We start from the raw sequence: 21,304 nt of genomic DNA, 5'->3' as shown, positions 1-21,304 counted from the left end.
CCTCCCCAGGGCCACACACAGTGCCAGAGGCTCAGGAAGGCTTCCTGGAGGAGGTGACTTGGAGCAGACAAGTAAGGAAGAGGGACATTGGCAGTGGAAAGAAAAGCACAGGCAAGGTGCAGAGGATGTGGGAGCAGGTGGGTCAGCCTCGTTCCCTAGCACAGTGCGCACCCTTGGGGATAATGAAGAGGCGACACTGCACGGGGCGCATCGTGCACGTTGGAGCTCTTCCCCAAAGTTGGGGGATGCATCTGGGGCAATATTCCCATAAATATGGTTCTTGCGTCTGGAAGGCTCTTGTGTCTGTGGTTTGCAGTCTGCAATAAGCCATAACTGCATGCCGGGCCCAAGGCCCACTGAGTCACTCGGCCTGGCCCTCTAATTTGGGGGCCACTCCCAGACCAGCCAGGCAGCACCTCAGTCATGGGCCTCCCCCTCCCTCTGCCCAGGCCTCGGCTCTCTCTGCAGCCCTGAGGACAGCACGTCCTTGCTAGCTGGTGGGAGCCAGCAGCCTCCTGCCCTCTGGCCTCCTAGGGTTGGGAAGAGGCAGCAGGAGGCAGGGGAGGGCAGGCGTGAGGGACAAGGCAGGAAGGAAGAGCAGGCATTTCCTGAGGCCCCGGGGGTCCGGAGGAGGCCGAGGCACAGCTGTCTTAGCTCCGCAAGACTGATGGCAGACAGGGCTGGCCAAGTCACAGGGGCTGGGGTGGGGAGGAGAACCCTCTCCCGGCATGCCCTGCGCCTCTGGGACACCACCTGACAAGCTGAATGCCCTGCAGGCCCCCCCACCGCCCCCCGCAGAGGACCCTTCTTCTGCCAGAAGGAGCCAAAAACTCAGCCCTCTTGACCTGAGGAGGAGCCCGTTGGCTGGCTCAGGCTTCCCAGGAAAGCTTCCTGCCCTGGGACCCCCTGCCTGGGTCCCCAGGCCACACTCTGGCCCCCTGCTGGGAGCAGCCAGCCCTCACCTAGCCCTTGCCAGGTCGCTGCTGCCACAGCCCGCTCCCCAGTGCCCAGCCTGGAGCCCCAGAGCGCAGGGCAATGCTCAAAGGTAGCGGGGTGGGGTGGAGGGAGGCAGTCCAGAGACAGGAGGATGGGGCAAGGGCTTCTGAAGGAGAAGGCCTGTGTGGAGGAGGGAAGGGAGCAGAGAGGAGGGGAGGTAGGGCTGGCGAGCAGCCGTGGGCCGCCCCGGGAAGGGCAACCTAAGCCTGTTGCCATCCTGTAGGCCTATGTGTGGAGAAGGACCTGGAGTCAGCTGCAGCAGTTCCCCCACAGCTGGCTTGCAGTTGTTCATGCCCTGTCTTCAAAGCTAGAGGGGGAGGCCCTGGAGAGAAGTGGGGCACCCAGAGGGCAGGCTTCAAGCCACCGGTCTCTTTTGTACACAAAACCCTGTCTTTGGTGTGGGTCCCTGGAGAGCAGAGCCTGAGAGCCTGTGGGGTGGCCCAGTGGGTGGGGCTCCCAGGGACTCTGAGGGGGCCCCTATAGAGGTGGAAGCAGCTGAGAGAGCCCCCCTTGAGCTCCAGCCTACCCAGTTGCTGGCCCCATGAGTGTCTGGGGCCTGGAAAGAACAGTCGGGCCCTGGGGTTCAGGGGTCCTCTGCCAGTCCCCTTCCAGGGCCTTCCTGGTGTCCCTGCCCTGCTGTTTCTGGCTGGCCCCCGGATTACTCCCTACAGCCTCTGCATATCGCTCCCCCTGTCTGTTATTCCCGGATCCCCGCTCCTTTCTTGGGCCTCCCCTCTGCCTCTCTGATCCTCCTCTGGGCACTGAGTCAGTCAGCCCTGACTTCCACTGTTTCCCGCCCCCCAGGGCACACATGCTGCTGGACCAGAAGCAAGGACATGCGTGAAGAATCACGATGGTGACTGAGTGTGATGAGCACATTGAAGGAAACAGCTCAGGCCTAGGTGCTGGCACGGGATGGGGGTGCAGGGAGGGCTTCTGGGAGGAGGCGGCTCTCCAGTGGCACCCTGGGGCCGCCTTTCAGCCCCTCCCTGGAGCGCTCTTGCAAAGCCAGCCCAGAGCAAATGGTCTCACCCACGGGAGCCCCTTATGCCCCAGCCTCTGGGATGAACTCCCAGGCAGGGACACATCAAACACACACACATCAAAGTCACTTCTTGAGCAAGCAACCCTGCCCAGAACTCAGCTGAGATTTGAGATTTTGGAGAGGGCTCTCGAGGCTCCTTGGCACTAAAACCCTTGAACCCAAGCCAGTGTCCCCAAGTTCATGGCCTTACTCGGTCCTCACTCACAGCCTGCTGGCTTTGTCTACCTCCAATCTCCACACCCTCAGGGGCTGGGCAAGGGCAGATGAGGGTCAGACCCACAGTCACCAGGGGGAGGCCCCACCCACCTTGTGGGTCCCTGGAGGCCAGATTCATGACATCCTGTAGCCCCAAGGCAGCACGTCTAACTTGTGCTCAGGGGGACCCTCTGGGTGCATGGGGCCCGGGACCATTCCGGACGAGGCTCACGCTAACAGGCCCAAGAGGGAGCTGAGCTGCTATGGAGTGGGCTGAGCCTCTGCTCTCTGGAAGCTTCTCTGTGCCGATGGCCGAGGTGTGGTTGGTGAAAGCTGGCACTCTCTATGCCAGAGCTTTTTTTGACCTTCCTCTGAGAACATAATCACACAGCAGCTCTCTGCCCCGGGCCACCAGGGCTGTAATTTCAGAGCCCAGAGGGGGCTCTAACTATCTTTAGACAGGCACAGTCTGAGGTGTGGCCAGACGAGGGCAGGTGGATGGGGCTGCACCACAGGGAGGCATCTGTGGGCCGCCTGTGAAGCCAGCAAGATACAGGGAGGCCACGAGGCGCTCCAGGGCCCCCATGGTCTTCCCTGAGGGAGGCTAGCCTCCAGGAGCAGTGCCCAGATCTGTCTCCCGCCTGCAGTGGGTGAGGGCAGGTGCAGGACAGGAGGCCGGGCAGCCAGTGTCTCCCTGATAGGCCCTGCATAGCTGCCATGGTGGCAGCTGCTACAGGGGCTGTGGGAGGCCCAGGCATGGGGCATACCACGCTAGACACAACCTTTGCCTTCCTCGGCTCTCTGTGCTCCTTCCTGGGCCTGTTCCTCCTGGTTGTGGGGGCTTGAACCAAGCTTGCCTCTATGTGGTGCATGAGGCGGGAGGAAGGCTTGGAACCGGATGTGTTGAAGGCTAGGCAGGGAGCCTGGTGAAGGAGCGGGTCTGTGGCCCTCGGGTGGGGGTGCTGGTGATGGAGAGGAGCAGGCGGCCTGGAGGAGATTTTGGAGGCTGAGGGGTAGGACTATGGCTGGGAGGGGGCACCACTGCTGCCTGTCCCCACTCTCCACCTCTCACCCCTCACACTTGTTAGCCTGTGTATCCCCCTCCTGGTCCCTGCTGTTCCCACTGTCCTTACCTTCAGTCCCACCCCCACTACCTCAGTACCCCTGTCTCAATCTGGGGACTGATGAGTGCCTGCGTTCTTGCCACCTGACCCCAGTCACTCCTACCCTGTTGTCACCACCATTACAATTATCATTACAGTGTCCCCCCAGATGTCCAGCTCTTCAGGGTTACAGACTAGGCCGCACCCACTGCTGTACCCTCTGATGGAGCCAGCATCTGCTCCTAAGAAGAGCACACCCCAGCGTGCAGGCTCGGGTGAGCAGGGGCTGGGGGGTGGGGGCATGTGTGAGGAAGAGGCGGGTTCGCGGTAGGCTCAGTCCCGCCACCAGGTGTCCGCTGCACAGCACTTGCTCCCTTGGCTGGGGCTCTGTCTGAGGACATCCCTGGCTGGGCTGCTGAGAGCCCCTCCCAGGGGGGCATGCCATGCTGCCATGGCCACCTTCCCACTCGTCCTGAAGCCAGCCCCGGGCCTCCAGCCGCTGGCACTCCCAGCCCTCAGCTCCTGGCCCTTTTGAGGAATTGCCTGGGCTGAAGAGAGCGCCCTCTGCTGGGGAGCCCCACCTAATGGTGACGGGGGGGGGGGGGGGGGGCTGTAAAAGGCCCACTCCTGCTCTTGTCCTCCCCTCCCTGAGGTGGCAGCCCCAGGATCCTCACAGTAAACTTCCTTCAAGCTAATCCTGGCCTCTGAGTCAGCTTCCGGAAGCCCAATGGCAGACAACCACTAGAGGCTCGGCTGTGTCTACACTGCCTCAGGCCTAGCTCTGCTCGGAAGGTCACCAAGGGATTGGCCCCTGGGCCTGGGTTCAGCCTACCTGACAGCAGCCCCAAGGGCCAGGCGGCTTCCTGTCTGAGAGGTGGAATTAATCTGGGTGACCCCTGTAGGCTGCCTGCCTCCTCCTTCCCCCTGCCCTCCTCCACTCCCTCCTCCACCCCATGGCCAGTTCGCCCTGACAAGCAGTGGGCCTTTGAGTGCAGCCCTTCTCCTCCCAGGCCCTCTGGCCTCACCTGCTCAGGAGAGGTAAGAGTGTGGAGGCAAGGGAGTCGAGGGAAGAGGCCAGGTGGGGAGTCACCCAGCCCGAACTTTCTGTGCTTCCAGGGCCTGACCTCTGTCACTGGGGGAAGGGATGGAGCCAGGGGCTGACCAGAGCATGAGGGGCTGGGCCAGGGTGGCCAGGCTGTGGAGGAGGGGTCGTGAGAGCTGGGGAAGCAGTGGGCCTTCTCCAAAGGGCCAGTGCCTCAAGGGCTGCTGACCTTTGACCCAGCCCAAACAGGAAGTGCCATATCTGTGGGCCCAGGCCAGGGAGGAGAAGGAATGCAGGGATGAGTCCAAAGCAAACACTCCGCCAGCTTCCCAGGCCTCTCCCCGCCCCCTGCCAGAGTCTGGCCCTTTCTCTGTTCAGAACTTGGGGGTGGGGGTGAGAGGAAGGCTACAGAATGGGACAGATGCAAGACTGGCAGTTCCCAGGCCCAGACCCCAGACAGAGGCGGTGGCAGGGCAAGGTCTCCGCAGGCGGCATTTGCTACCCTTTCTCCTTCACTCCACCCACATCCAGCAGCACTGAAGGCTGGGGCCAGACCCACTCCCCCTGAAGCCTCGATGCCTGCCACTTGGCTGTCTCCCCAGCCCCCACACCACCATAAACCCTCCACTCCCCTGGGGCAGGGGCTGGGCCCACTGTGCTCCCTGCTGGTTGTGGCCTCCCTGTCCCTTGCCCTCCCCAGTATTAAGCAGGGTGGCATCTTGAGCTGTCGAGGCTAACTCAGTGATCCCACCCTGTTCCTGGTGGCTCCACCATACAGGCAGAGCAACTGCTTCAGTGGCCTCAGGGGGCTCCTTAGACCCCACGTCCCCACCCAGCACAGCTGGCTGGTCCCATCCTCAGGGCTCAGCCCTGAGCCCTCACAGCTCACTCATGTCTGCATCTGCCTCCCCCACCAGGCAGACAGTCAGCAACTCCTGCCAGAGGTGGTTGCCGCTGGGCCCCCAGGGCAGGGCGGGCCTGGCCTCCCACGGACCAAGCACTTGCTCCCCAAGAGCTGTGGAGAGGATGGTGCTCCCCACCCTCCCCTGGCACCAGGTTGCACGAGGGCACATCCGGGTCTCACATCCTTGGTCGCCTGTGCCTGCCTCCACAGGCTGTGGGTGGGGCCCTTGGGGCCCACAGTCTGGCCTAGGGATGAGTGTGCACTAGGGATGGGGGGGAACCAGGATGAGGGCCCTGGGCCTGGAACTGGGGGAGAGGGAGAGAAAAGGTGTTTCTGGCCTGGGCACAGGCATGGACGTAGGTGGCTCCAGGACAAAGGGCAGGCACCTCCATGTCAGCCTGCTCTGACAGCAGAGCCCACCTCTGTGCATCCATGCCAGGGACAAGGATGCTTCCTGGATGAGAGGTACTGATGCTGCTCTTAGTAAAGGAGGCAAGCCTGACCCCCAGACGGCTTGGGGCCAAGCTGCAGGGGACTTCAGGACCCTGGCCAGGGTGGGTGGGGGTGGGGAGGCTCTCAGAGAAGCTTCCGGAACCAGGCCCCCTTAACCCCCTGCTGATGAAGCAGCGTCCAGGATACGGGCCCCGGGGCTCCATGCTCAACGGGGAACCGGTGTGTGCATGTGGGTTAGATCCAGGAGGGAGGGAGGGAGGGAGGGAGGGAGGCTGGTGGAGTTGCGTGGGCTTGAACGAGATGCATTTATTATGTTCAAGTCCAAACCAGCACGGCACCCCACTGGGCCGTTTACTAAGTGAAGGGGCCTCAGCAGTCAATGGGAAGTGGGCACATCTGAAGCATCAGGGTCTTCTAGATCTTTCTCCCAGTGGTGCAAAGTTCAAGTGGAGCTGGGCCTGGGCCCCCACCACCACCAGTCCCAAAGGAGCAGGGGTGAAGAAGGCTGGCAGGGTGGGGCTAGGAGCCCTCCCCCTCCCCCTGCTGGGGCTGGAGGACCACGCTGTGGTAGGCCCGGATGCAAGAGAAGGCGGTGGGTGTAATGTGGCACCGGTCGATGAGGTTGTTCTCCAGCTGCGTGGAGATGAGGTTGGAGTCCTGGGCCACACGTGTGTCACAGATGGAATTCAGGGGCACATGTCTGTGGGGTGGGGGTGGCAGGGCCAAGCAGAAAATAGAATACACTAGAAATGGGAGGCAGCCATCACGCAAGAGGAGAGAGAGGGCCCCACAGTGAGGGGGTGGTGAGACTGAGGCACAGAGACTAGACCCAGGGCGGAGGGTCAGGCAGGTCGCTGCCACCACCTGCCCCCTCCCCACTCGGGGCTCAGCCCTTGTTGCCTCGATTCTGCTGTCTGCAGCCCTCCCCCTTGGCTGCAGCCACTGGGCACAGCCTCCCATCATGGCAACCAAGATGGATGGACGGGAGCAGCTTCCACCCCCCTCCTCAATCCCGCCCTCAGCCTCTGAGGCCCCCGAGTGAGGAGCCCACAGGCCAGCCCTCCTTGGCCCACCTAGCAGGCAGGGCCTCCCGGCCTCAGCTGCCCCTTCCTCCACTGGCTGGCAGTGGGGAGGGGTGGGAAAGCAGGATAGGCGCAGGCAGGTGGCCCTACCTGATCTTGTTGTGACTCAGGCGCGGCACACGCAGCCCCCTGAGGCCCAAAAGGCCCCGCGGGATGGCTTGCAGCTGGTTGTGGTCCAGCAGCAGCTCAGCCAGGGAGGTGCGCAGGCCCAGGAAGGACATGCTGTGGATGCCATCGGCGCGCAGGCTGTTGTGGGACAGGTGCAGGAACTCCAGGCCTGGCTTCATGTGCGCGAACATGTAGCCGGGGATGTGCTCGATGTGGTTGTGGTGCAGCGCCAGGTGCCGGAGGCCCCGCAACAGGAAGGAAGGCACATGCACCAGCCAGTTGTGGGACAGGTCAAGGGTCTCCAGCTTCCTGTGGGTGGGTTTGAGGTGAGCGGGTGGCACCTGGTCAGAACCACAGCAACAGCTGGAGCCCAAATCAGGGTCCCTGGTCTACACCCAAGAGGACGGTGGGGATTTGCCCCCAGACAGAAGCTGAAATCAGAGCTCCCAACAGCTGGGAGCTGTTTCAGGCGAGGCCCTGTCTGGCTTCTGTGTTGTCCTCTGTCCCTGAGGCAAGGAAGAGGTGGTCTGGGTGGGGCCATTCCTCACTCACTGCATGGCTAGCAACGCTGACCTATTTCTTTCCAACCCTCCGGGGCTCCTAAGATTTCCATCTGACAAAGGAAATACAAATGGAGGTACCTGCAATTTGGGGAAAGAGCTGGGGGCAGTGAGCTGTCACCCCATCTTCCTCACTTAGGCCTGCCCCTGCTCTGCCCTTCCTTGGCCTCACAGTCCTCTGCTTTTGTCCTCTTCCTGCCTCATCCAAGCTAATAAGCAGAAAACAGATGGGGAGGGAAAGAAAAATAAGGCTCCCAGAGGGTCAAGGCCAGGCGACCCTGAGGGATCTGGGAGGCAGGCAGTGAAGCTCAGGCCACCATGAGCTCAGGTCGCTCCATGGTGGGTGGGGACAAGGACTGGCTAGGGAAAGGCAGCAGCAGAGGATGGTGATGCTTCTAGAATGGGTCAGAGCAGGGAAAGTGGCCTCTCTTAGTGACATCCTCCAGCCCCTGTGGGTGGGGTCAGCCCTTTGGCCTTGGGGCCCATGCAGCCCTCAGCCCACGGGGTGGGGGCTCTGGTGCCTCCTGAGCCTGCCGAGCCGGCTGCCCCCTCCCATTCCACCAGCCAGAGAAAAGCTGGGCGGCGCCGGCCTGGCTTGACTGGCTGCCAGCCCCCTGCCCAGGCCCCGCAGCGGGAGTGGAACAGCGGCTGGGCGGCCCCTCCCTAGGCTGCTGTCTGCTTTCCTTTGCCCCCTTGGCAAGAGGGAGAGAGGAAAAAGGAATAATTAAACCCAAACGTCCTGGTAACTTTTTCCTGGAACATGAGGACACAGGGCGGGAGGCTCCCGTGCTGGGGATGGTGGTAGGACTGCCTGTCGACCACCGCCCCCCCACCCCCCGCTCCCCATGTCAGACCCCATGGATTGCACCTCCCCGGCCCTCCCACTGCTCCGGGAACCACATCCTGTCTCCTTAGTCAGTGCCTGTAAGAGCCAGGTCTCCTCCTGGACCCCTCTGGCCAGTGGCCCCACTCAGCTGTCCAAACCAGATCACGGGGACTCATCCTGGACCCTTCCTGTAGTGGGGTGAATAGTGGCCCTCAAAAGATATGTGTACCCAGAACCTGTGAACATGATCTTATTTGGCAAAAGGGTCTTTGCACATGTAATAAAGTGAAGGATCTTGGGATGAGATCATCCTGGAGTAGGGTGGGCCCTAAATGAAACAAGTGTCCTTATAAGAGATGGAAGAGGAGATCCAGACATGGAGGAGAAGGTCATGTGAAGACAGAGGCAGAGACTGGAGGGATGCAGCCACAAGCTGAGGAACACCTGGGGCCCCCAGAAGCTGGAAGAGGCAGGAAGGGTCCTCCCCTAGAGCCTGCAGAGGGAGCACAGCCCTGATGACACCCAGATTTCACACTTCTAGCTTCCAGAACTGTGAGAGAAGAAATCCTTGTTGTTTTAAGCTGCCCAGCTTATGGTCCTTTGTCAAGGCCGCCCCTGGACACTCATACACCTCTCTTTCCCGTGCCTTGCCATCTCTTCCACGCCCCTGTCGCCTCCCAGCTAAACCCAGCACCAGGCCAGCTCTCACCACCTGCGCTGCCCCTCTGCCCAGGCCCACAGCACCTCCCGGGCGAGCCCAGGCATGGCCAGGGGAGGTGGTTTCTGTGACCTTTGGAATTCTGCCAGGTGGGAGGGACAGAGGGAACTCTTGGAGGAGCACAGGTGACCCAGGCGACCCACCTGAGACCAGGCCCAAGCAACAGGGCCACCCTCGGCCCTCTGCCTTCCTGCCTCACTCTGGCTTCCACGTGCCCGTCAGGGTGGTGCTGGGGCAGGTGGCGGCACTCATGGGAGATGGATCCAGGTGCGTTGCGCCAGCCGGTCCTCCTGGAGCCGGTTGTTGCTGAGCACCAGCATGCTGAGGCCGCGGCCGCGGCTCAGGGCACCCTCCAAAACCTCCTCGATGGCGTTGGTGCTCAGGTGCAGCTCCTACGGCCAGGGCTCCGGGTGAGGGGCCCACCTGCCACTCCCTTCCACCCGGCCCTGTCCACAGGACTCAGGTGCCACCTTCTCTGTTCCTCTTGGGGTCTGGTCATCTGTGCAAACGATCCTGGCGACACCTGCCAGCAGTGCCATGGCTCCGCAGAGCCCCACAAGACACAGCCCCAGAGAGTACTGCCAAGCACAAGTGGACTACGTGGCACAGAGAGGGCATAGGCCTTGCTCAGGGACACCCAGTGGGTCCAGGAGGGTCTTCAAGGCCCAACTCTGGGCTTCCAGAAGGTTAGGTCAGGTGGAGGGGAGGCCCTTTGATGCTGAGGCCTTATGGGTTTATCGTCAAAACTCCCCCGGTGGGCAGCTCTACTCGCCAGTGGCAGATGCTCTGGTCTTTTGACCACAACATTGCCTCCCCTGGCCTCGGGGCTCCCCACTCACCTGCAGGGAGGCTGGCAGGCCAGGCAGAATGGTCCAAAGCCGGTTCCGGTCCAGCCTCAGGTAGAGCAGGCTGCGTAGGAGCTGGAAGGCCAGGGGAGAGATGTTCCCATCATGCAGCTGGTTCCCTTCCACCTCCAGTGTCAGCAGCTGGCTGAGGCCTGCAGGGCGGACAGAGGGGCAGGTCAGCAGACTGCAGGGCTCTGAAGGCCCACCAGAAGCGACTGCTGTAGCTCCAGAGACCCCCCACCCTTAGAGGCCAGGGCCACTTGCCCAGGCTGCTGCTCCCACCTCTGCCCTCCAGCCAGGCTGCTCTAGGCAGACCCTCTTGTCGCCTGCACCTTTCCACAGCCTCCCTGGCTGCCCAGACCCAGCCTCTGGGCCCTGCCCCTGGAGCATACGCAGCTCCAGTTGAGTTTGAGCTCCTGCAAGGAGGTGGGCAAGGCTGGCACTGTGGACAGTGAGTTCCCATCCAGGTTCAGCCACTTCAGCCGAGTCAGATTCTGGGGGAGTGGGGAGAAGAGGGGGCTGGGGTGCTGCTAGCCGGTAATAGGCCGTCTGGGCGTGGCTTTGGGCTCATCCTGCTCAGGGAGCACCCCTATTTGGTTGCATCATGGCTTCCTAGTTCCCACTTGGACCAAGCCTGTCTAGGGATTTCTGGACGCCCCCTCAGTTTCTCCCAGGAGTGCCGCTCCCTCGCGGGGCCCAAGGATATGTGCCACTCTCCACACTCCCAGCTGTGGACCGTGTCACCCCAAATCATTGAAGCCCACCATGCTGGGTACTCTGCGCAGCGCCTCCTCCAGGCCTTATCCCCCAGGCAGAGTGGGGCAAGGACAATGGACATGTGGGGCCATCTCAGACCTGCCAGTTGTCTTCCCCAGCCCAGGCCCCCTGGGAGAGCAGGTGGAGGGGCTGCTGCACAACTTGAAGCCATGTGGGTGCAGGCCTTGGGCGTCCAGCTTACTCTTGCTCAGGTCCAGCCACTCCAGGTTGGGCAGCCCCAGGAATGCGTTGGCTGGGATCTTGGCAATTTCTTTCTCTGTGCACACACGGGGCAGCCATAGTCCATGTCCCCTTGTCCCCCACCCTCTGCCACACTGTACCTCCCCCATGAGGTGGGAGGCAGCAGTGACACACTCCTCAAAGGAGCTGGCTCTTGTGGCTATCCCAGGTTGGGGCATCTTCTCATTGCCAACCAGGAGCCATAGAGAGGTGGGCCATCCCCAGGGCACAGCAGGGCGGTAGCCACAGTGGCCAAAGACCCATTCGAGGGGGAGCCGGGGCATATGTTCTGCTCACTCCTGCGACGGGGCGGGCAGGGAGAGATGGGCCACCCACCTGCCAGATAGAGCATGGTCAGGCCAGAGTCAGTCAGGGCAGGGACATGCTTCATTTTGACATTGCCACAGGCAATGGCCACCTGGGCCAGGAGGCAGGAGGCCGGCAGGGAGGACATGGCCTGCTTGGTGGTGCCCAGGTCTGCATGCCCATGCCTGGGCCCTCGCCTGCTTCCAGGCCCTTTCCGCCTGTGGCCTGTGGTCCTCAAGATGCTGCTGCCACCACGGCCTCAGCCGTGGTCTTTCTTTTTATGCCAGCCCCCCGGGCCACACTGGCCAGAGGCCCCTGGAGGATGGGAGACATAGCCCCAGCCTAGCCACATAGCAACAGGGGCCCCCAGAGGGGCAGGGGCTTGCCTGGGGCCCCCTGGACCTGCCAGTGACACAGCTAGCCGGGCTGGAACAACAGGCCACTGGGCCCTCTTTCCTTGGCACCAAGGGCAAAGGCCCACATAGGGGCCCTGAGGCTGGGGACGGGGACCTGCCTTGGAGAGTTTCCCTTCTGCCCCACACGCAAGGGTGCTTAGCTTGGGCACACTGAGAGCAGGGTGGGGTTTGAGTGGCTGGTGACACTGGTGAGACTGGTGGAGGTTGGACCAAGCCTTGGCCACTTCAGACTCATACACGTCCCCATCACCCCCCACAGGCCCCGTCCGGGGCCTGCCTGTCCCGCTGGTCCTCACCTTTGGGGGGCCTCCTGGTCTTCAGGCCCCTGCTCCTGGCTTCCTGGCCTCCTGCCTTCCTGCCCTGGCCCTCTTTGGCAGCCACTGACCCCTCTTGGGCTTGGGGGGCCCTGCTGGCCTGCAAGGGCCTGAGCTTGGTGGCCTGGGGCTTTGCCGCCTCAGCCCCTGCTGCCTCCGTGGCCTGGGGCTGGGCCCGCTCAGTGCTGGGCCCCTTGTTGTGACTCTGCTCCTGCTTCAAGGCTACTGGGGGCAATTCCTTCCTCTGTGCCAGCCCTGGTCTGGCAGGGGCCTTCCATCTGGGGGCCAGGGGCTGGGTGGGGGCTCTGTGGGCTCCCTCCTTGGAGGTGGGATGCGCCTGTGGCCAGTCCAGCTGCCCGTCTTCAGGCCTGCCGCTGTTCCCAGGAATGGGTTGCACCTGACCTACAGAAGGAGTGGGTGTAGGCTGGGGTGGCCGGGACTCCTGCACGGCTGAGAGGAGGCATCTCCTTCCCCCAGAGCTGGAGGTTGCTGCAGGCTGGCTTACCTCCCTCCTTCCCTTTCTGCTCAGGCCTCACTTCTGCCTTTCTCTTCTCTCCTCAGGAGCTCTCAGCCTTCTGTCACAGACCCTCAAGGCTACCAAGTGTCAGAGATTCCCTGGTTTCCTCCTCCTTTTCATGGCCCCAGAGTGGGGGGCCCCAAGCAGCAGAGAGAGAGCAGAGTGCTGCTCCATGTCGCACACAGGCTGGCAGCCCCTGCGCCCAGTTGCCCTGCCTGCTTTTCAGAACCAAAGTGGCTCTTTACTGCTGCAGACCCTCCAGGCCTGTGGGGACAAGGCACAGGCAGGCCCCTGGCCCACAGCGCTGGGCCCAGAAGAGATTCATTGGCCTAGGCAGAGGGGCTGGGCCTGCCCCTGTGCCTCCCCGCCCCCTGTGGGTACTTCTTGGGCAGGGAGGGGTGGGGACAGCTTCTGGGGAGATTCACCTGGGGAGGGGTTGCTGCCACCTGGCACAGTTTGCTTTTGGAGGTGGAAGCCCCAGTGCCTGCTGGGTGGGTAGGTTGTTGGGGGTGAGGCAAGCCTGGAGGCCATCTGAGGGGCTGTCAGCCATGGCAAAGGAGCAGCAATAGCCCCCAGGCCTCCCGTCCACCATGTGGCAGGCCCCCCTTAACCAGCGCCGACCACGGGCCTCCCTGCAGGTCTTGCTATCTGCAGGGGCAGTGGGTTCCTAGTGCAGTGGGTGCCTGGCACCCAAGCATGGTGCCAACCACTGGCATATGAGACCAGGGCCACACCATAGCCGGTCTCCTGGGGCCTCTTGTGCCACCCCATCCCAGCCCTGGGCCCCCACTTCCAGCCTCTCACACTTCTCCAGTCTCCCCAGTAGGCCTGTGCAGCCAAGTCAACTCCCACCAGCAAACCCGGATCCATTCTTCTGGCCACAGCTGCAGCAGCCCCTCCTAGGGGGCCTCTCCCCTCCCCTCTCCCCACCCTGGGCGATGGGCATGAGGCCTCTCAGAGTCTGCAATCCCCCCTCGCCCTCCAGGGAGGGTTCCCTGAGGCCCACTGGGCCCCTCTCAGCCCCTGCCCAAGTACCCAAGGTAGGCGCAGCCTTGGGGTGACTGGCTTTCTCTCCCTCTGCCCCAGCCCCAGGGGAGTTCCTGTAGCAGGGCAGGGTGCTCCCTTCCTGCCAGCCTCTTCCTGATGGTGCCACCTACTCACCGTTGGGGGGCCCAGGTGGGCTGGGTGGTGGCGGCTGTAGGATGGGCAAGCCCATGGGGGTTGGCATAGCTGTGGGCTCTCTCAGGCTCAGCCCTTGCTTGGACAGGGCCCCTCCAGGGTAGCACCCCACCCAAAGAGCCAGGATGGGGAGCAGCATGGCCTTCATGGCCACCTCACGTGGGCCGTGCAGGCTGCCTGGGGCGGTGGAGGGGATGAATAGCTGGGAGAGGTGGGAGTGGCGGCCACAGCAGGAAGGGACACACATAAGATGGCACGCAACAGTCCTGCTGCCTCAGCTCCTAGCCCTGGCTGCAGCGCTCAGAGCCTCCCCCCACTCACCCTGGCCTAGGAAGCACTCACCCAAACACACGCCTTCCTAGGCCTTGCCCTCAACTTCCCTCAACATCGCCTGCTCCCACCTGAGGAGAAAGAGAGATTGATTTTTTTCTTGGACCCGAGTGCTGCTGCTCTTTTTCTGTAAGGCCTGCATTTATTCTCCACTGGCCCAGGCCCAGTGGCCCCCATGAATGGGGCTTCTGTCTTCACACACAGTGGGCCTGTGAGGCCCACCACAGAGCAAGCCACCCACTCCAGGCTGCCAGGTCCTACCTCCATGGCTGGGAAAGGAGAGGGGCTGGGCCTTGCAAGCACAGGCCCCAGGGCCTCCTGGGTCCTCAGGAGAGGGGGCAGGTGCCAGGGCAACCTGGGCAATGGCAGCTCTGGCCCCTCTGGAACCTGCCAAGCCTGTGGGCTTCTGCCATGTGCGCCAGTGCTGAGGCCTCCCAATTCTGGAGGAAACAGAATACGTGGGCAGAGCTAGGGTGGTGAGCATGGACCTGGCCCTTAGGGCCCCAGCACCACCTTGGCATGGGCCTACCTCAGGATGGGGCTGGAGCACGAAGCTCAGCTCCTTGTCCCTCTACCAGCTCCTTGCCTACCTCTGGGCATCTCCCTTCCCTCTAGGCCTCCAATTCCTCCTGCATAAAATGGGGGGGGGAGGGGGCAACAGGTCCTGTGGGCCCCTCAGCTGTGCCCCACTCCCACATTGGAATGTGTGTGACAAGGGGCTGCTGGGCCCCCTGGCCTGGGGTGGCCTGGCAGTGGCCTGGGTGGGGCCATCTCACAGGGTCCCCAAACTTCTTGGCCAAGAGTCCCAGGTCCCAGTGTGACCACTGTCATCTGGCACTCCTGAGATGCCCCCATGCCTCACACACGCCCTCTCGGTCAGAAGGGCACTTGCCGGGCAGAATGGGGCCAGGTGGAAAGGAGGCCAGGCCTGAGGGCAGGGGCTGTGGGGTGAAGCAAGAGGCAAAGAAGGGGGTGTCTGATCACAGGCCCCCAGGGCGAGCCCTCAGAGGGTCCCAGCCTCAAGCCTGGCTGTGGGAGCCAAGGGTGGGCGGGGGCTGGCAAAGAGGCCTGGTCTCACCACACGCTCTTCAGGGCCAGCCTTGAGGAAGCTTTTCCTACAGCTCTGTCCAGCGTTGACTTATGTTTGGAAGCTATCTTAAAAAATGAGTTAATTGTGGGCAAGGCTTGGGTGGAGGGGAGAGGGGAAGTGAGGGTGGTGGGGCAGGGCCCAGAAGGGCTGTTACAAAGGAGCTTTCCATTGCCATCTGGAGTTCAAGGTCTCTGTCCAGGGCCACTGGGGAGAGCATGAGACCCAGGAGGGGGTGGGGGCGGGGCATGGCAGGGAGTCCCCAGCAAGTGGATCTTCACTGGCTTCCTCAGCATTGGCCCACTTGGGTCTGGGGAGCAGGCTGAGTTCTGAGTGCCAGATGTACCGCACGTGGGGTATGGAGGGGACGTGGGAGTCGCTCCTTCTCGGAGCCCCCATGCCAGCTAATAGTCCTGTATGAGCCACATGGGGTCTGCTGGCACTCCCCTCCCCCATCCCATCCAGGGCTCTGGTTTATGGCCTGAATTTGGGACCATGCCACACACAGACCAGAGACAGGGACTGTCTGGGGAATGAGCGTGAGCAAGCACCTTAGAAGCCAAAGATGAAGCCACCGTCTGCCTGTGTGCCTGTGGGTGACACAGGATGTCCTGGGCCGGCATTCTGCTGAAGCTGAGGGGGGGAGCACTTTGGCACAGGAGGCCCAAGGTGAGGTTACCCGGGGATCCTGGAACTGAGCACAACACCCCCACACACACACTACAGAGAAGGAACCGAGAGGGGGTAGGGCTTGCCCAAGTCAGATGCCAGAGGCCAGGCCTCCTGCCTCCTGCCTCCTGGTCCAGGCATCGCCTGAGGAGGGGGTAGGACCCCGCCTGAGGTGGGCCCCTGGAGACAGACTGTGGAGGGAGTCCTGGCTCTGCCCCTCCCCCTGCCTGGGGATGGATTCTGGAATCCTGGCCCCCAACCCATTTCCCCTGTTCACGCAGCTCCCCAGGCGCTGACTAAACATCCTGCCATCTGCTTCCCATTAGCTGGGCTGGGGGCGGGGGGAAGCTTGCTCCCAGGTTTCTCTGGCACAGCGGCCTGGAGGAGGGAGAGACCCCGCTCCTACCCACCCAGGCAGGAAGGGGCGAGGCCTGGGGCACTCTCAGTTCCCCTGTTACCTCCCGCGGAGTCCTGTCCTTGCTGCCCTTCCCCCACTGGGGGCCCAGCAGCAACCTACTCTGTCCAGTCTCAGGGTGCCCAGCCATCATGGGGACCTTGAAGGAACCCCCATGAAGCAGAGCCAGCCTGCAGGGTGCTTGGCAGAACCAGCGGTGCCCTCCGGAGCCTGCGCCTCCTGCACACAGAGCTCACTCGTGGACTCGGGCTGAGACAGGCAGGGCCCCTGGCCAACACTAACCCTGTGCCCGGTGTCTGGAGCGCAGGGTGGGAGGGGTGTTGGGATTTTCCAGGAACCATGGATGAAGCCTGGGGGTTGCTGGAAAGAGTTTTGGGCTCCCAGCTCTGCCCTGGACTGACCAGTCATGTGATGTTGGGAGCAAGCCTCCCTGCTCAGAACCTCAGTCTGCCCATCTCAATGTGGTGGATGTGGACTCCTTAGAAAGTTCTAGAATCTGAGAGCTGGAAGGGGCCTACATAAGCTATATTAGATGATCAAGGTCGCTTCGAGCTGCACAACCCCAGGATTCTAAGGGCAAGGAAGGGACTCTTGCCTCTTCTTCTCCTGCCCTTCCCCTCCACGTGGCCCACTGTCCACACATGCGTGCACACCCAAGCACACACATACCGTCACAAGTCAGGACTCAAATTGGCAGCCCGGAGGATGCCAAAGCAGTGCTCTTCGTCCCTCCAGGCTCCTTAGGACTGTGCAGCTGAGAGCTCTCTTCCCATCAAGGGAGGATTGGAGAATAGAGTCTTCACTTACCTCTCACCAAACATTCCTGAGCCCCTGCTGTGGGCCAGGCACTGCTGTGCTGGGCACTGTGTGCGGTGCAGCAGTGAATCACACAGCCAGCTTCCCTGCACTCACAGGGACCCCATCAGAAGGAAAGGGGCTGGCCATGATGACTGAAGGGAGGGACACTTTTGACAGGGGATCAGATGAGGCCTGTGAGAAAGTGACATTTGGGTGGAGACATGAGTGAAAAGGCGATAGCTACAAAAAAAGAGCTCTAGCAAAGAGCTTTCCAAAAAGGAGGGATGGCCAGTGCAAAGGCCCTGAGGCAGAAAAGAGTTTGGCCCAATTTGAGAACCAACAAGGAGAACAACGTGGTAGAGCAGGCTGAGTGTGGGGTGACCTTGAAGGAAACAGGGAGCCACTATGGACTTCTGAGCAGAGGAGTCACATGATCTGACTTACATTATAAAAGGATCCCTTGGGCTGTGGGGTGGAACACGGGCTTGGGGGCACAAGACTGGAGCCAGTGTGGAGGCAGCTGCACCCTCCAGGGGAAAGGTGATCGTGGCTGGCCCAGGGTGGAGGTTGCAAGTGGGGGAAGTGGGTGGAGTCAGAATGCTGTGGGCTGAGAGATCCTGAGGCAGAAGCTGGGGAGTCCAGCTCCTCACCTGTCAGGTGTGAGGTTGGTGATCAGATAGCCAAGTGGCGACATTTAGAAAGCAGTTCCATGTATGAATCTGGAGCTCAGGGCCAAGGTCTGGGCTGCTAGTCCTGCCCTCCCACTATCTGTCATTTGATAAGTACCTGGAGCCCCTACTACCCATGGGGCCTTCTGCCAGGTCACGTGGGGCAGAACAGTGGCTCTGCAGCCAAAGACACACCTTTGGGGCCACCCCCCAGAGCAAAGGAACAGGTCCATTCTTGTGACCGAGTAACATCAAAACCAGTGTGTGTGTGTGTGTGTGTGTGTGTGTTCATGGGTGTGCACATGCACATCTGCACACAGATGCTGGGTCTACCCATGGGGTCATGTGGGAGGGTCTCTCTGGCACATGCTCACACATCTCTCCTATATAAATAAAGGTAGGGGCCTTTGCCCTCTTCAAGCTTTGAGAAGAAAACAGCCAAACTTTCCATGCCCTCTTCCTGTTGCCAGCCGTTTCTTCCCTAGAGAAAACCCATCTTGTTTTAATGCCATTGAAACCTCAGAGGATCTGGTCCCAATTAAACACTTTTCTTGCAGATGCTTTTGTGAGCACTAAAGACATCAGCCCATTCAGACTGAGCCCTTGTGCTTCTGTGCCCCAGACCTGGTGTGCCCGAGAAAGCAAGCGAGTGAGGGGAGGGGAGAAAGAAAGAGAGAGAGAGAGAGAGAGAGCCAGACAGACATGGACAGAGACAGAGACAGAGAAAGGAGAAGGAGGGAAGGGGAACCAGAACAGGGACCATGACGGCTGGGGATGAGGTGGTGGGTAGGAACCGGCACTGGTGGTCAGAGGAGAGGAGCCGAGGCCTTCAGCTGCTGGAGTGTGGGCGTCCCTGGGGAGGGTGCCAGTGGAAGGTGGGCTGGAGGGGGTGGAGTGCAGCAAGCGTGGCTTTGGGGCAAAAAGGTCCCAGGTGGCCGATGTGGCTGGGATGTGTGGCTGGGATGCGGCTGGGTGGAGGCAACAGGACTGGGATGGGAGCATGTGGGGGCCACTGTCCCATCCCCTTTCCCCATCTGAAATTCCAGTTGGTTCCTGCCAGTAACGTGGGCCCCGCCTGACTCCCTGTGGAAGCTGTTCCTGCCCCTCCAGGTGGGCATCGAGGGGCCTCAGGCAGAGGACAGAGACTGGGCAGAAACTGAGGCTTGTGCTCGGCTGGGGGCCAAGGAATGGGAAGGCGAGGTTGAGCGCCCCCTCCCCCACCCGACCCTCCCGAGTGGGCACGTTCATGTTCCAGTCTTGGCGCCCGCGTCTCCAGCTCCAGACGCATGTGACTCAGCCTTGCCGGCCTTGCCAAGCCGTCTAGACCCGAGCGTCTCCCCGCGGAGGGGCCCATCCCGCCCGCCATTTCCTCTCCCGCCGCCTTGGGGAGGCTGAGCCCCCGCGCACGTGCAGCCGCGCGCCCCTGCCTCGCCCGCGCCGCGTGCACGCGCAGCCTTCCGCTCGCTCCCGCTCCACTCACCCGTCACCGCGCCAGGCACGTCCGCCCCTACCGCTGCAAACCCGGAGCGCGAGTGCGCGAGCAGGAAACCCAGAGGCCCCCAGGATCTCAGCCTGCCCCCTATCTGTGGAGCATGGGGCAAGAGGGCAAGTGAAGACCCAACCGTGGTCTCTCCCCCTCCCCCCTGTCTTTCCCACCTCTGGCTCCACGGGGCCAGGAGCGTGGGTACACCCTTGCCGTCGCAGCCTGCCTCGGTCCACAACCCCACAAATGCTTTGGGCCTGGATTTGCCCTGGGAGAGGAGGGACCCCTAGGAGTGGGCTGGGATCTGATCCGGGTCCTGGACGTGTGAAACTTGGTCTTGCAGGAGCTTGTGGCCTGGGAGAGGATGGTGTCCCCTTGGCTCCAAGTACCCCTTGGCAGCAGCAGGAGGTGAGAGTGTGGCCCTAGAGCAGGGGCCCCAAGCAGGGCCAGGTTTGAGGGAGTGTGAGGGCGGCACTGCCTAGGGTTCCCACGGCAGGGAGCCACCTGCCTCTCTCAAGGGCTGGCTCTCCAGCTGCCTCTGCCTTAGGTTGCTATGGTCCCTGCCCCAACACAGGGACCAGAAGAGGAGGCCAAGGTCCTAGGACAGCCCCTGCATCCTCATGTGCCAGTAGTCTCTCAATGTGGATGCAGAGTCCTAGAATGAGAGCATTCTAGAATTAATTAGCAGTCATCAGTCAGCTCCTAGGTTGACAGTCTCATGCACCCAGTGTTAGGACCAGAGACCACTAGATTCCCCCAAGCCCACATTTGTGGCTGACCCACATCTGTCAGGCCCACAGTGGCAGCTCTGAGGTCCTCTGGATTTATGCGACTCCAGTAGTGTGTGCTTGGCCAAGCCAGTCCCCAGGGCCTTGGGTTGGGTGAACGGCAGCCACCTGAGGGAAAGTCAATGTCATTCTTGTTCTGGGAATCCTTCTGGTCTCATTGCCCATTTAAAAAAGTTTGGTGTCTCTGCAGCCTTTTGGCTCTTCCTCTTCTCATTTGCAAGGGCCCCCCACTTTCATGTTCTCCACGCCTCCTCCCACCTGCATGAAGATGGTTTTTGAGTGGGCTCCTAGCTGGCACAGATGGTGTGGGCTAGCTGCAAGACCTAGGCACCTGGGTGGATGGTTGATCAATAGCCCAGCGTGGCAGCTCAGTCCGGAGCAGATGAGAGCAGTCTGGAAAGGAGGTGGAGGAGGAGAGGGAGGGAGAGGAGGGGACAACCAGCTTACTTTGCTTCACCTGAGGAGTCTTGAATTCAGACCATCTTTCGCCTTACCTCAATTAGCCTGTCTCATTTCTCCCCAAAATCCAATGTCAGGCACTGCTACTTACTTCTCCCATGGACTTGATAAGCATCTCATCCCATACCGGAATTCTTCCCCTGAAATGTCTTGTGCGCGCATGCGCGCGCATACTCCCCACTTGCCTTTTCTTCAAGAGCCTGCATTTGGTTCTCACCAGGGGACATGGTGAGGAGTCCTTTGATCTCTTTTGCTTACTGGGGAATCTCAGGGGTGCGGGACCAGGGGCTGGAGGGAGCCTCTGTCCCTTGAGGGCTCCCCCCTTTCGGTGGCAGGAGTTGATGGGGTCCTGTGGAACAAGGCCTTCAACCCCTGTCGGATGCGGCAGAAGCCAGCCTGCTTTCTCTTCCTTGCTGGAGAGGTAAACCCTTGAACTTCAGCTTCCTTTGATTGGCGATGTCTGTTGGGACGGGGGCTCTGGTTAAGATTTCTCCTGCACCCTGGGGTCTGCTGCTAAAGGCAGCTGGAACATCGGGGCTGAGATACTCTCAGGGCCCTTCCTCTTGCCCAGTGCCCTGCTCCCACCCACAGCCCCCTGCTCCAGGGCAGGGAGGCCACTGGGTGAAGCCACCTGGTCGGTTATACATTTCTGCACCCACTGCACAAAGTGACGGGCTTCATGTGCCTGGTTGCCTCGGCCTCCACTGCCTGCCAGTACATCCCTGGCACAGTGGAGCCAGTGCCTGTCAACTGGCCTCATTTTCCAACCTGTTTTCCAAGCCCTGACACATGTGGAGGCCCTGCTGGAACCCATGGCCAAGTTTCCCCCATGACCAGGAGGTTGGCTCTTGCTGAGTGCAGTGCCCAGGTCTGCCCAGGGCCCCAAAGTCTCCACCGACACCCCCCCCCCCGCCCCCTGCCACATCCGTTCCTAAGTGGATGGCTCCTTTAGCTCCATTTTTGGCCCCTGACCCACCCAGGCCTCCCTCACAGAACCCAGGG

The 21,304-nt window shown here is 61.6% G+C and overlaps 1 protein-coding gene and 1 long non-coding RNA gene across 2 annotated transcripts; both read right to left on the bottom strand.

Annotated features, from left to right (window-relative positions):
- Positions 1-6,038: 6,038 nt before the first annotated feature.
- On the bottom strand, positions 6,039-11,327 carry LOC131400412 (extracellular matrix protein 2-like). The gene is given in 7 exon segments (XM_058535146.1): positions 6,039-6,438; positions 6,911-7,233; positions 9,281-9,424; positions 9,872-10,029; positions 10,270-10,371; positions 10,836-10,910; positions 11,210-11,327. Coding segments are annotated over 7 exon segments (1,101 nt in total). The 3' UTR covers positions 6,039-6,257.
- Positions 11,328-11,910: 583 nt separating this feature from the next.
- LOC131400189 (uncharacterized) lies at positions 11,911-17,188 on the bottom strand. The gene is made up of 3 exons (XR_009217354.1): positions 16,914-17,188; positions 13,948-14,006; positions 11,911-12,311 (listed from the first exon to the last, which is right to left on the bottom strand). It is a non-coding gene; the product is annotated as an uncharacterized LOC131400189 (long non-coding RNA).
- Positions 17,189-21,304: the final 4,116 nt, after the last annotated feature.

This window comes from Diceros bicornis, chromosome X (assembly GCF_020826845.1).
Source record: "Diceros bicornis minor isolate mBicDic1 chromosome X, mDicBic1.mat.cur, whole genome shotgun sequence".
NCBI classification, from domain to species: domain Eukaryota; kingdom Metazoa; phylum Chordata; class Mammalia; order Perissodactyla; family Rhinocerotidae; genus Diceros; species Diceros bicornis.
This window is presented reverse-complemented; position numbering and strand designations above follow the sequence as displayed.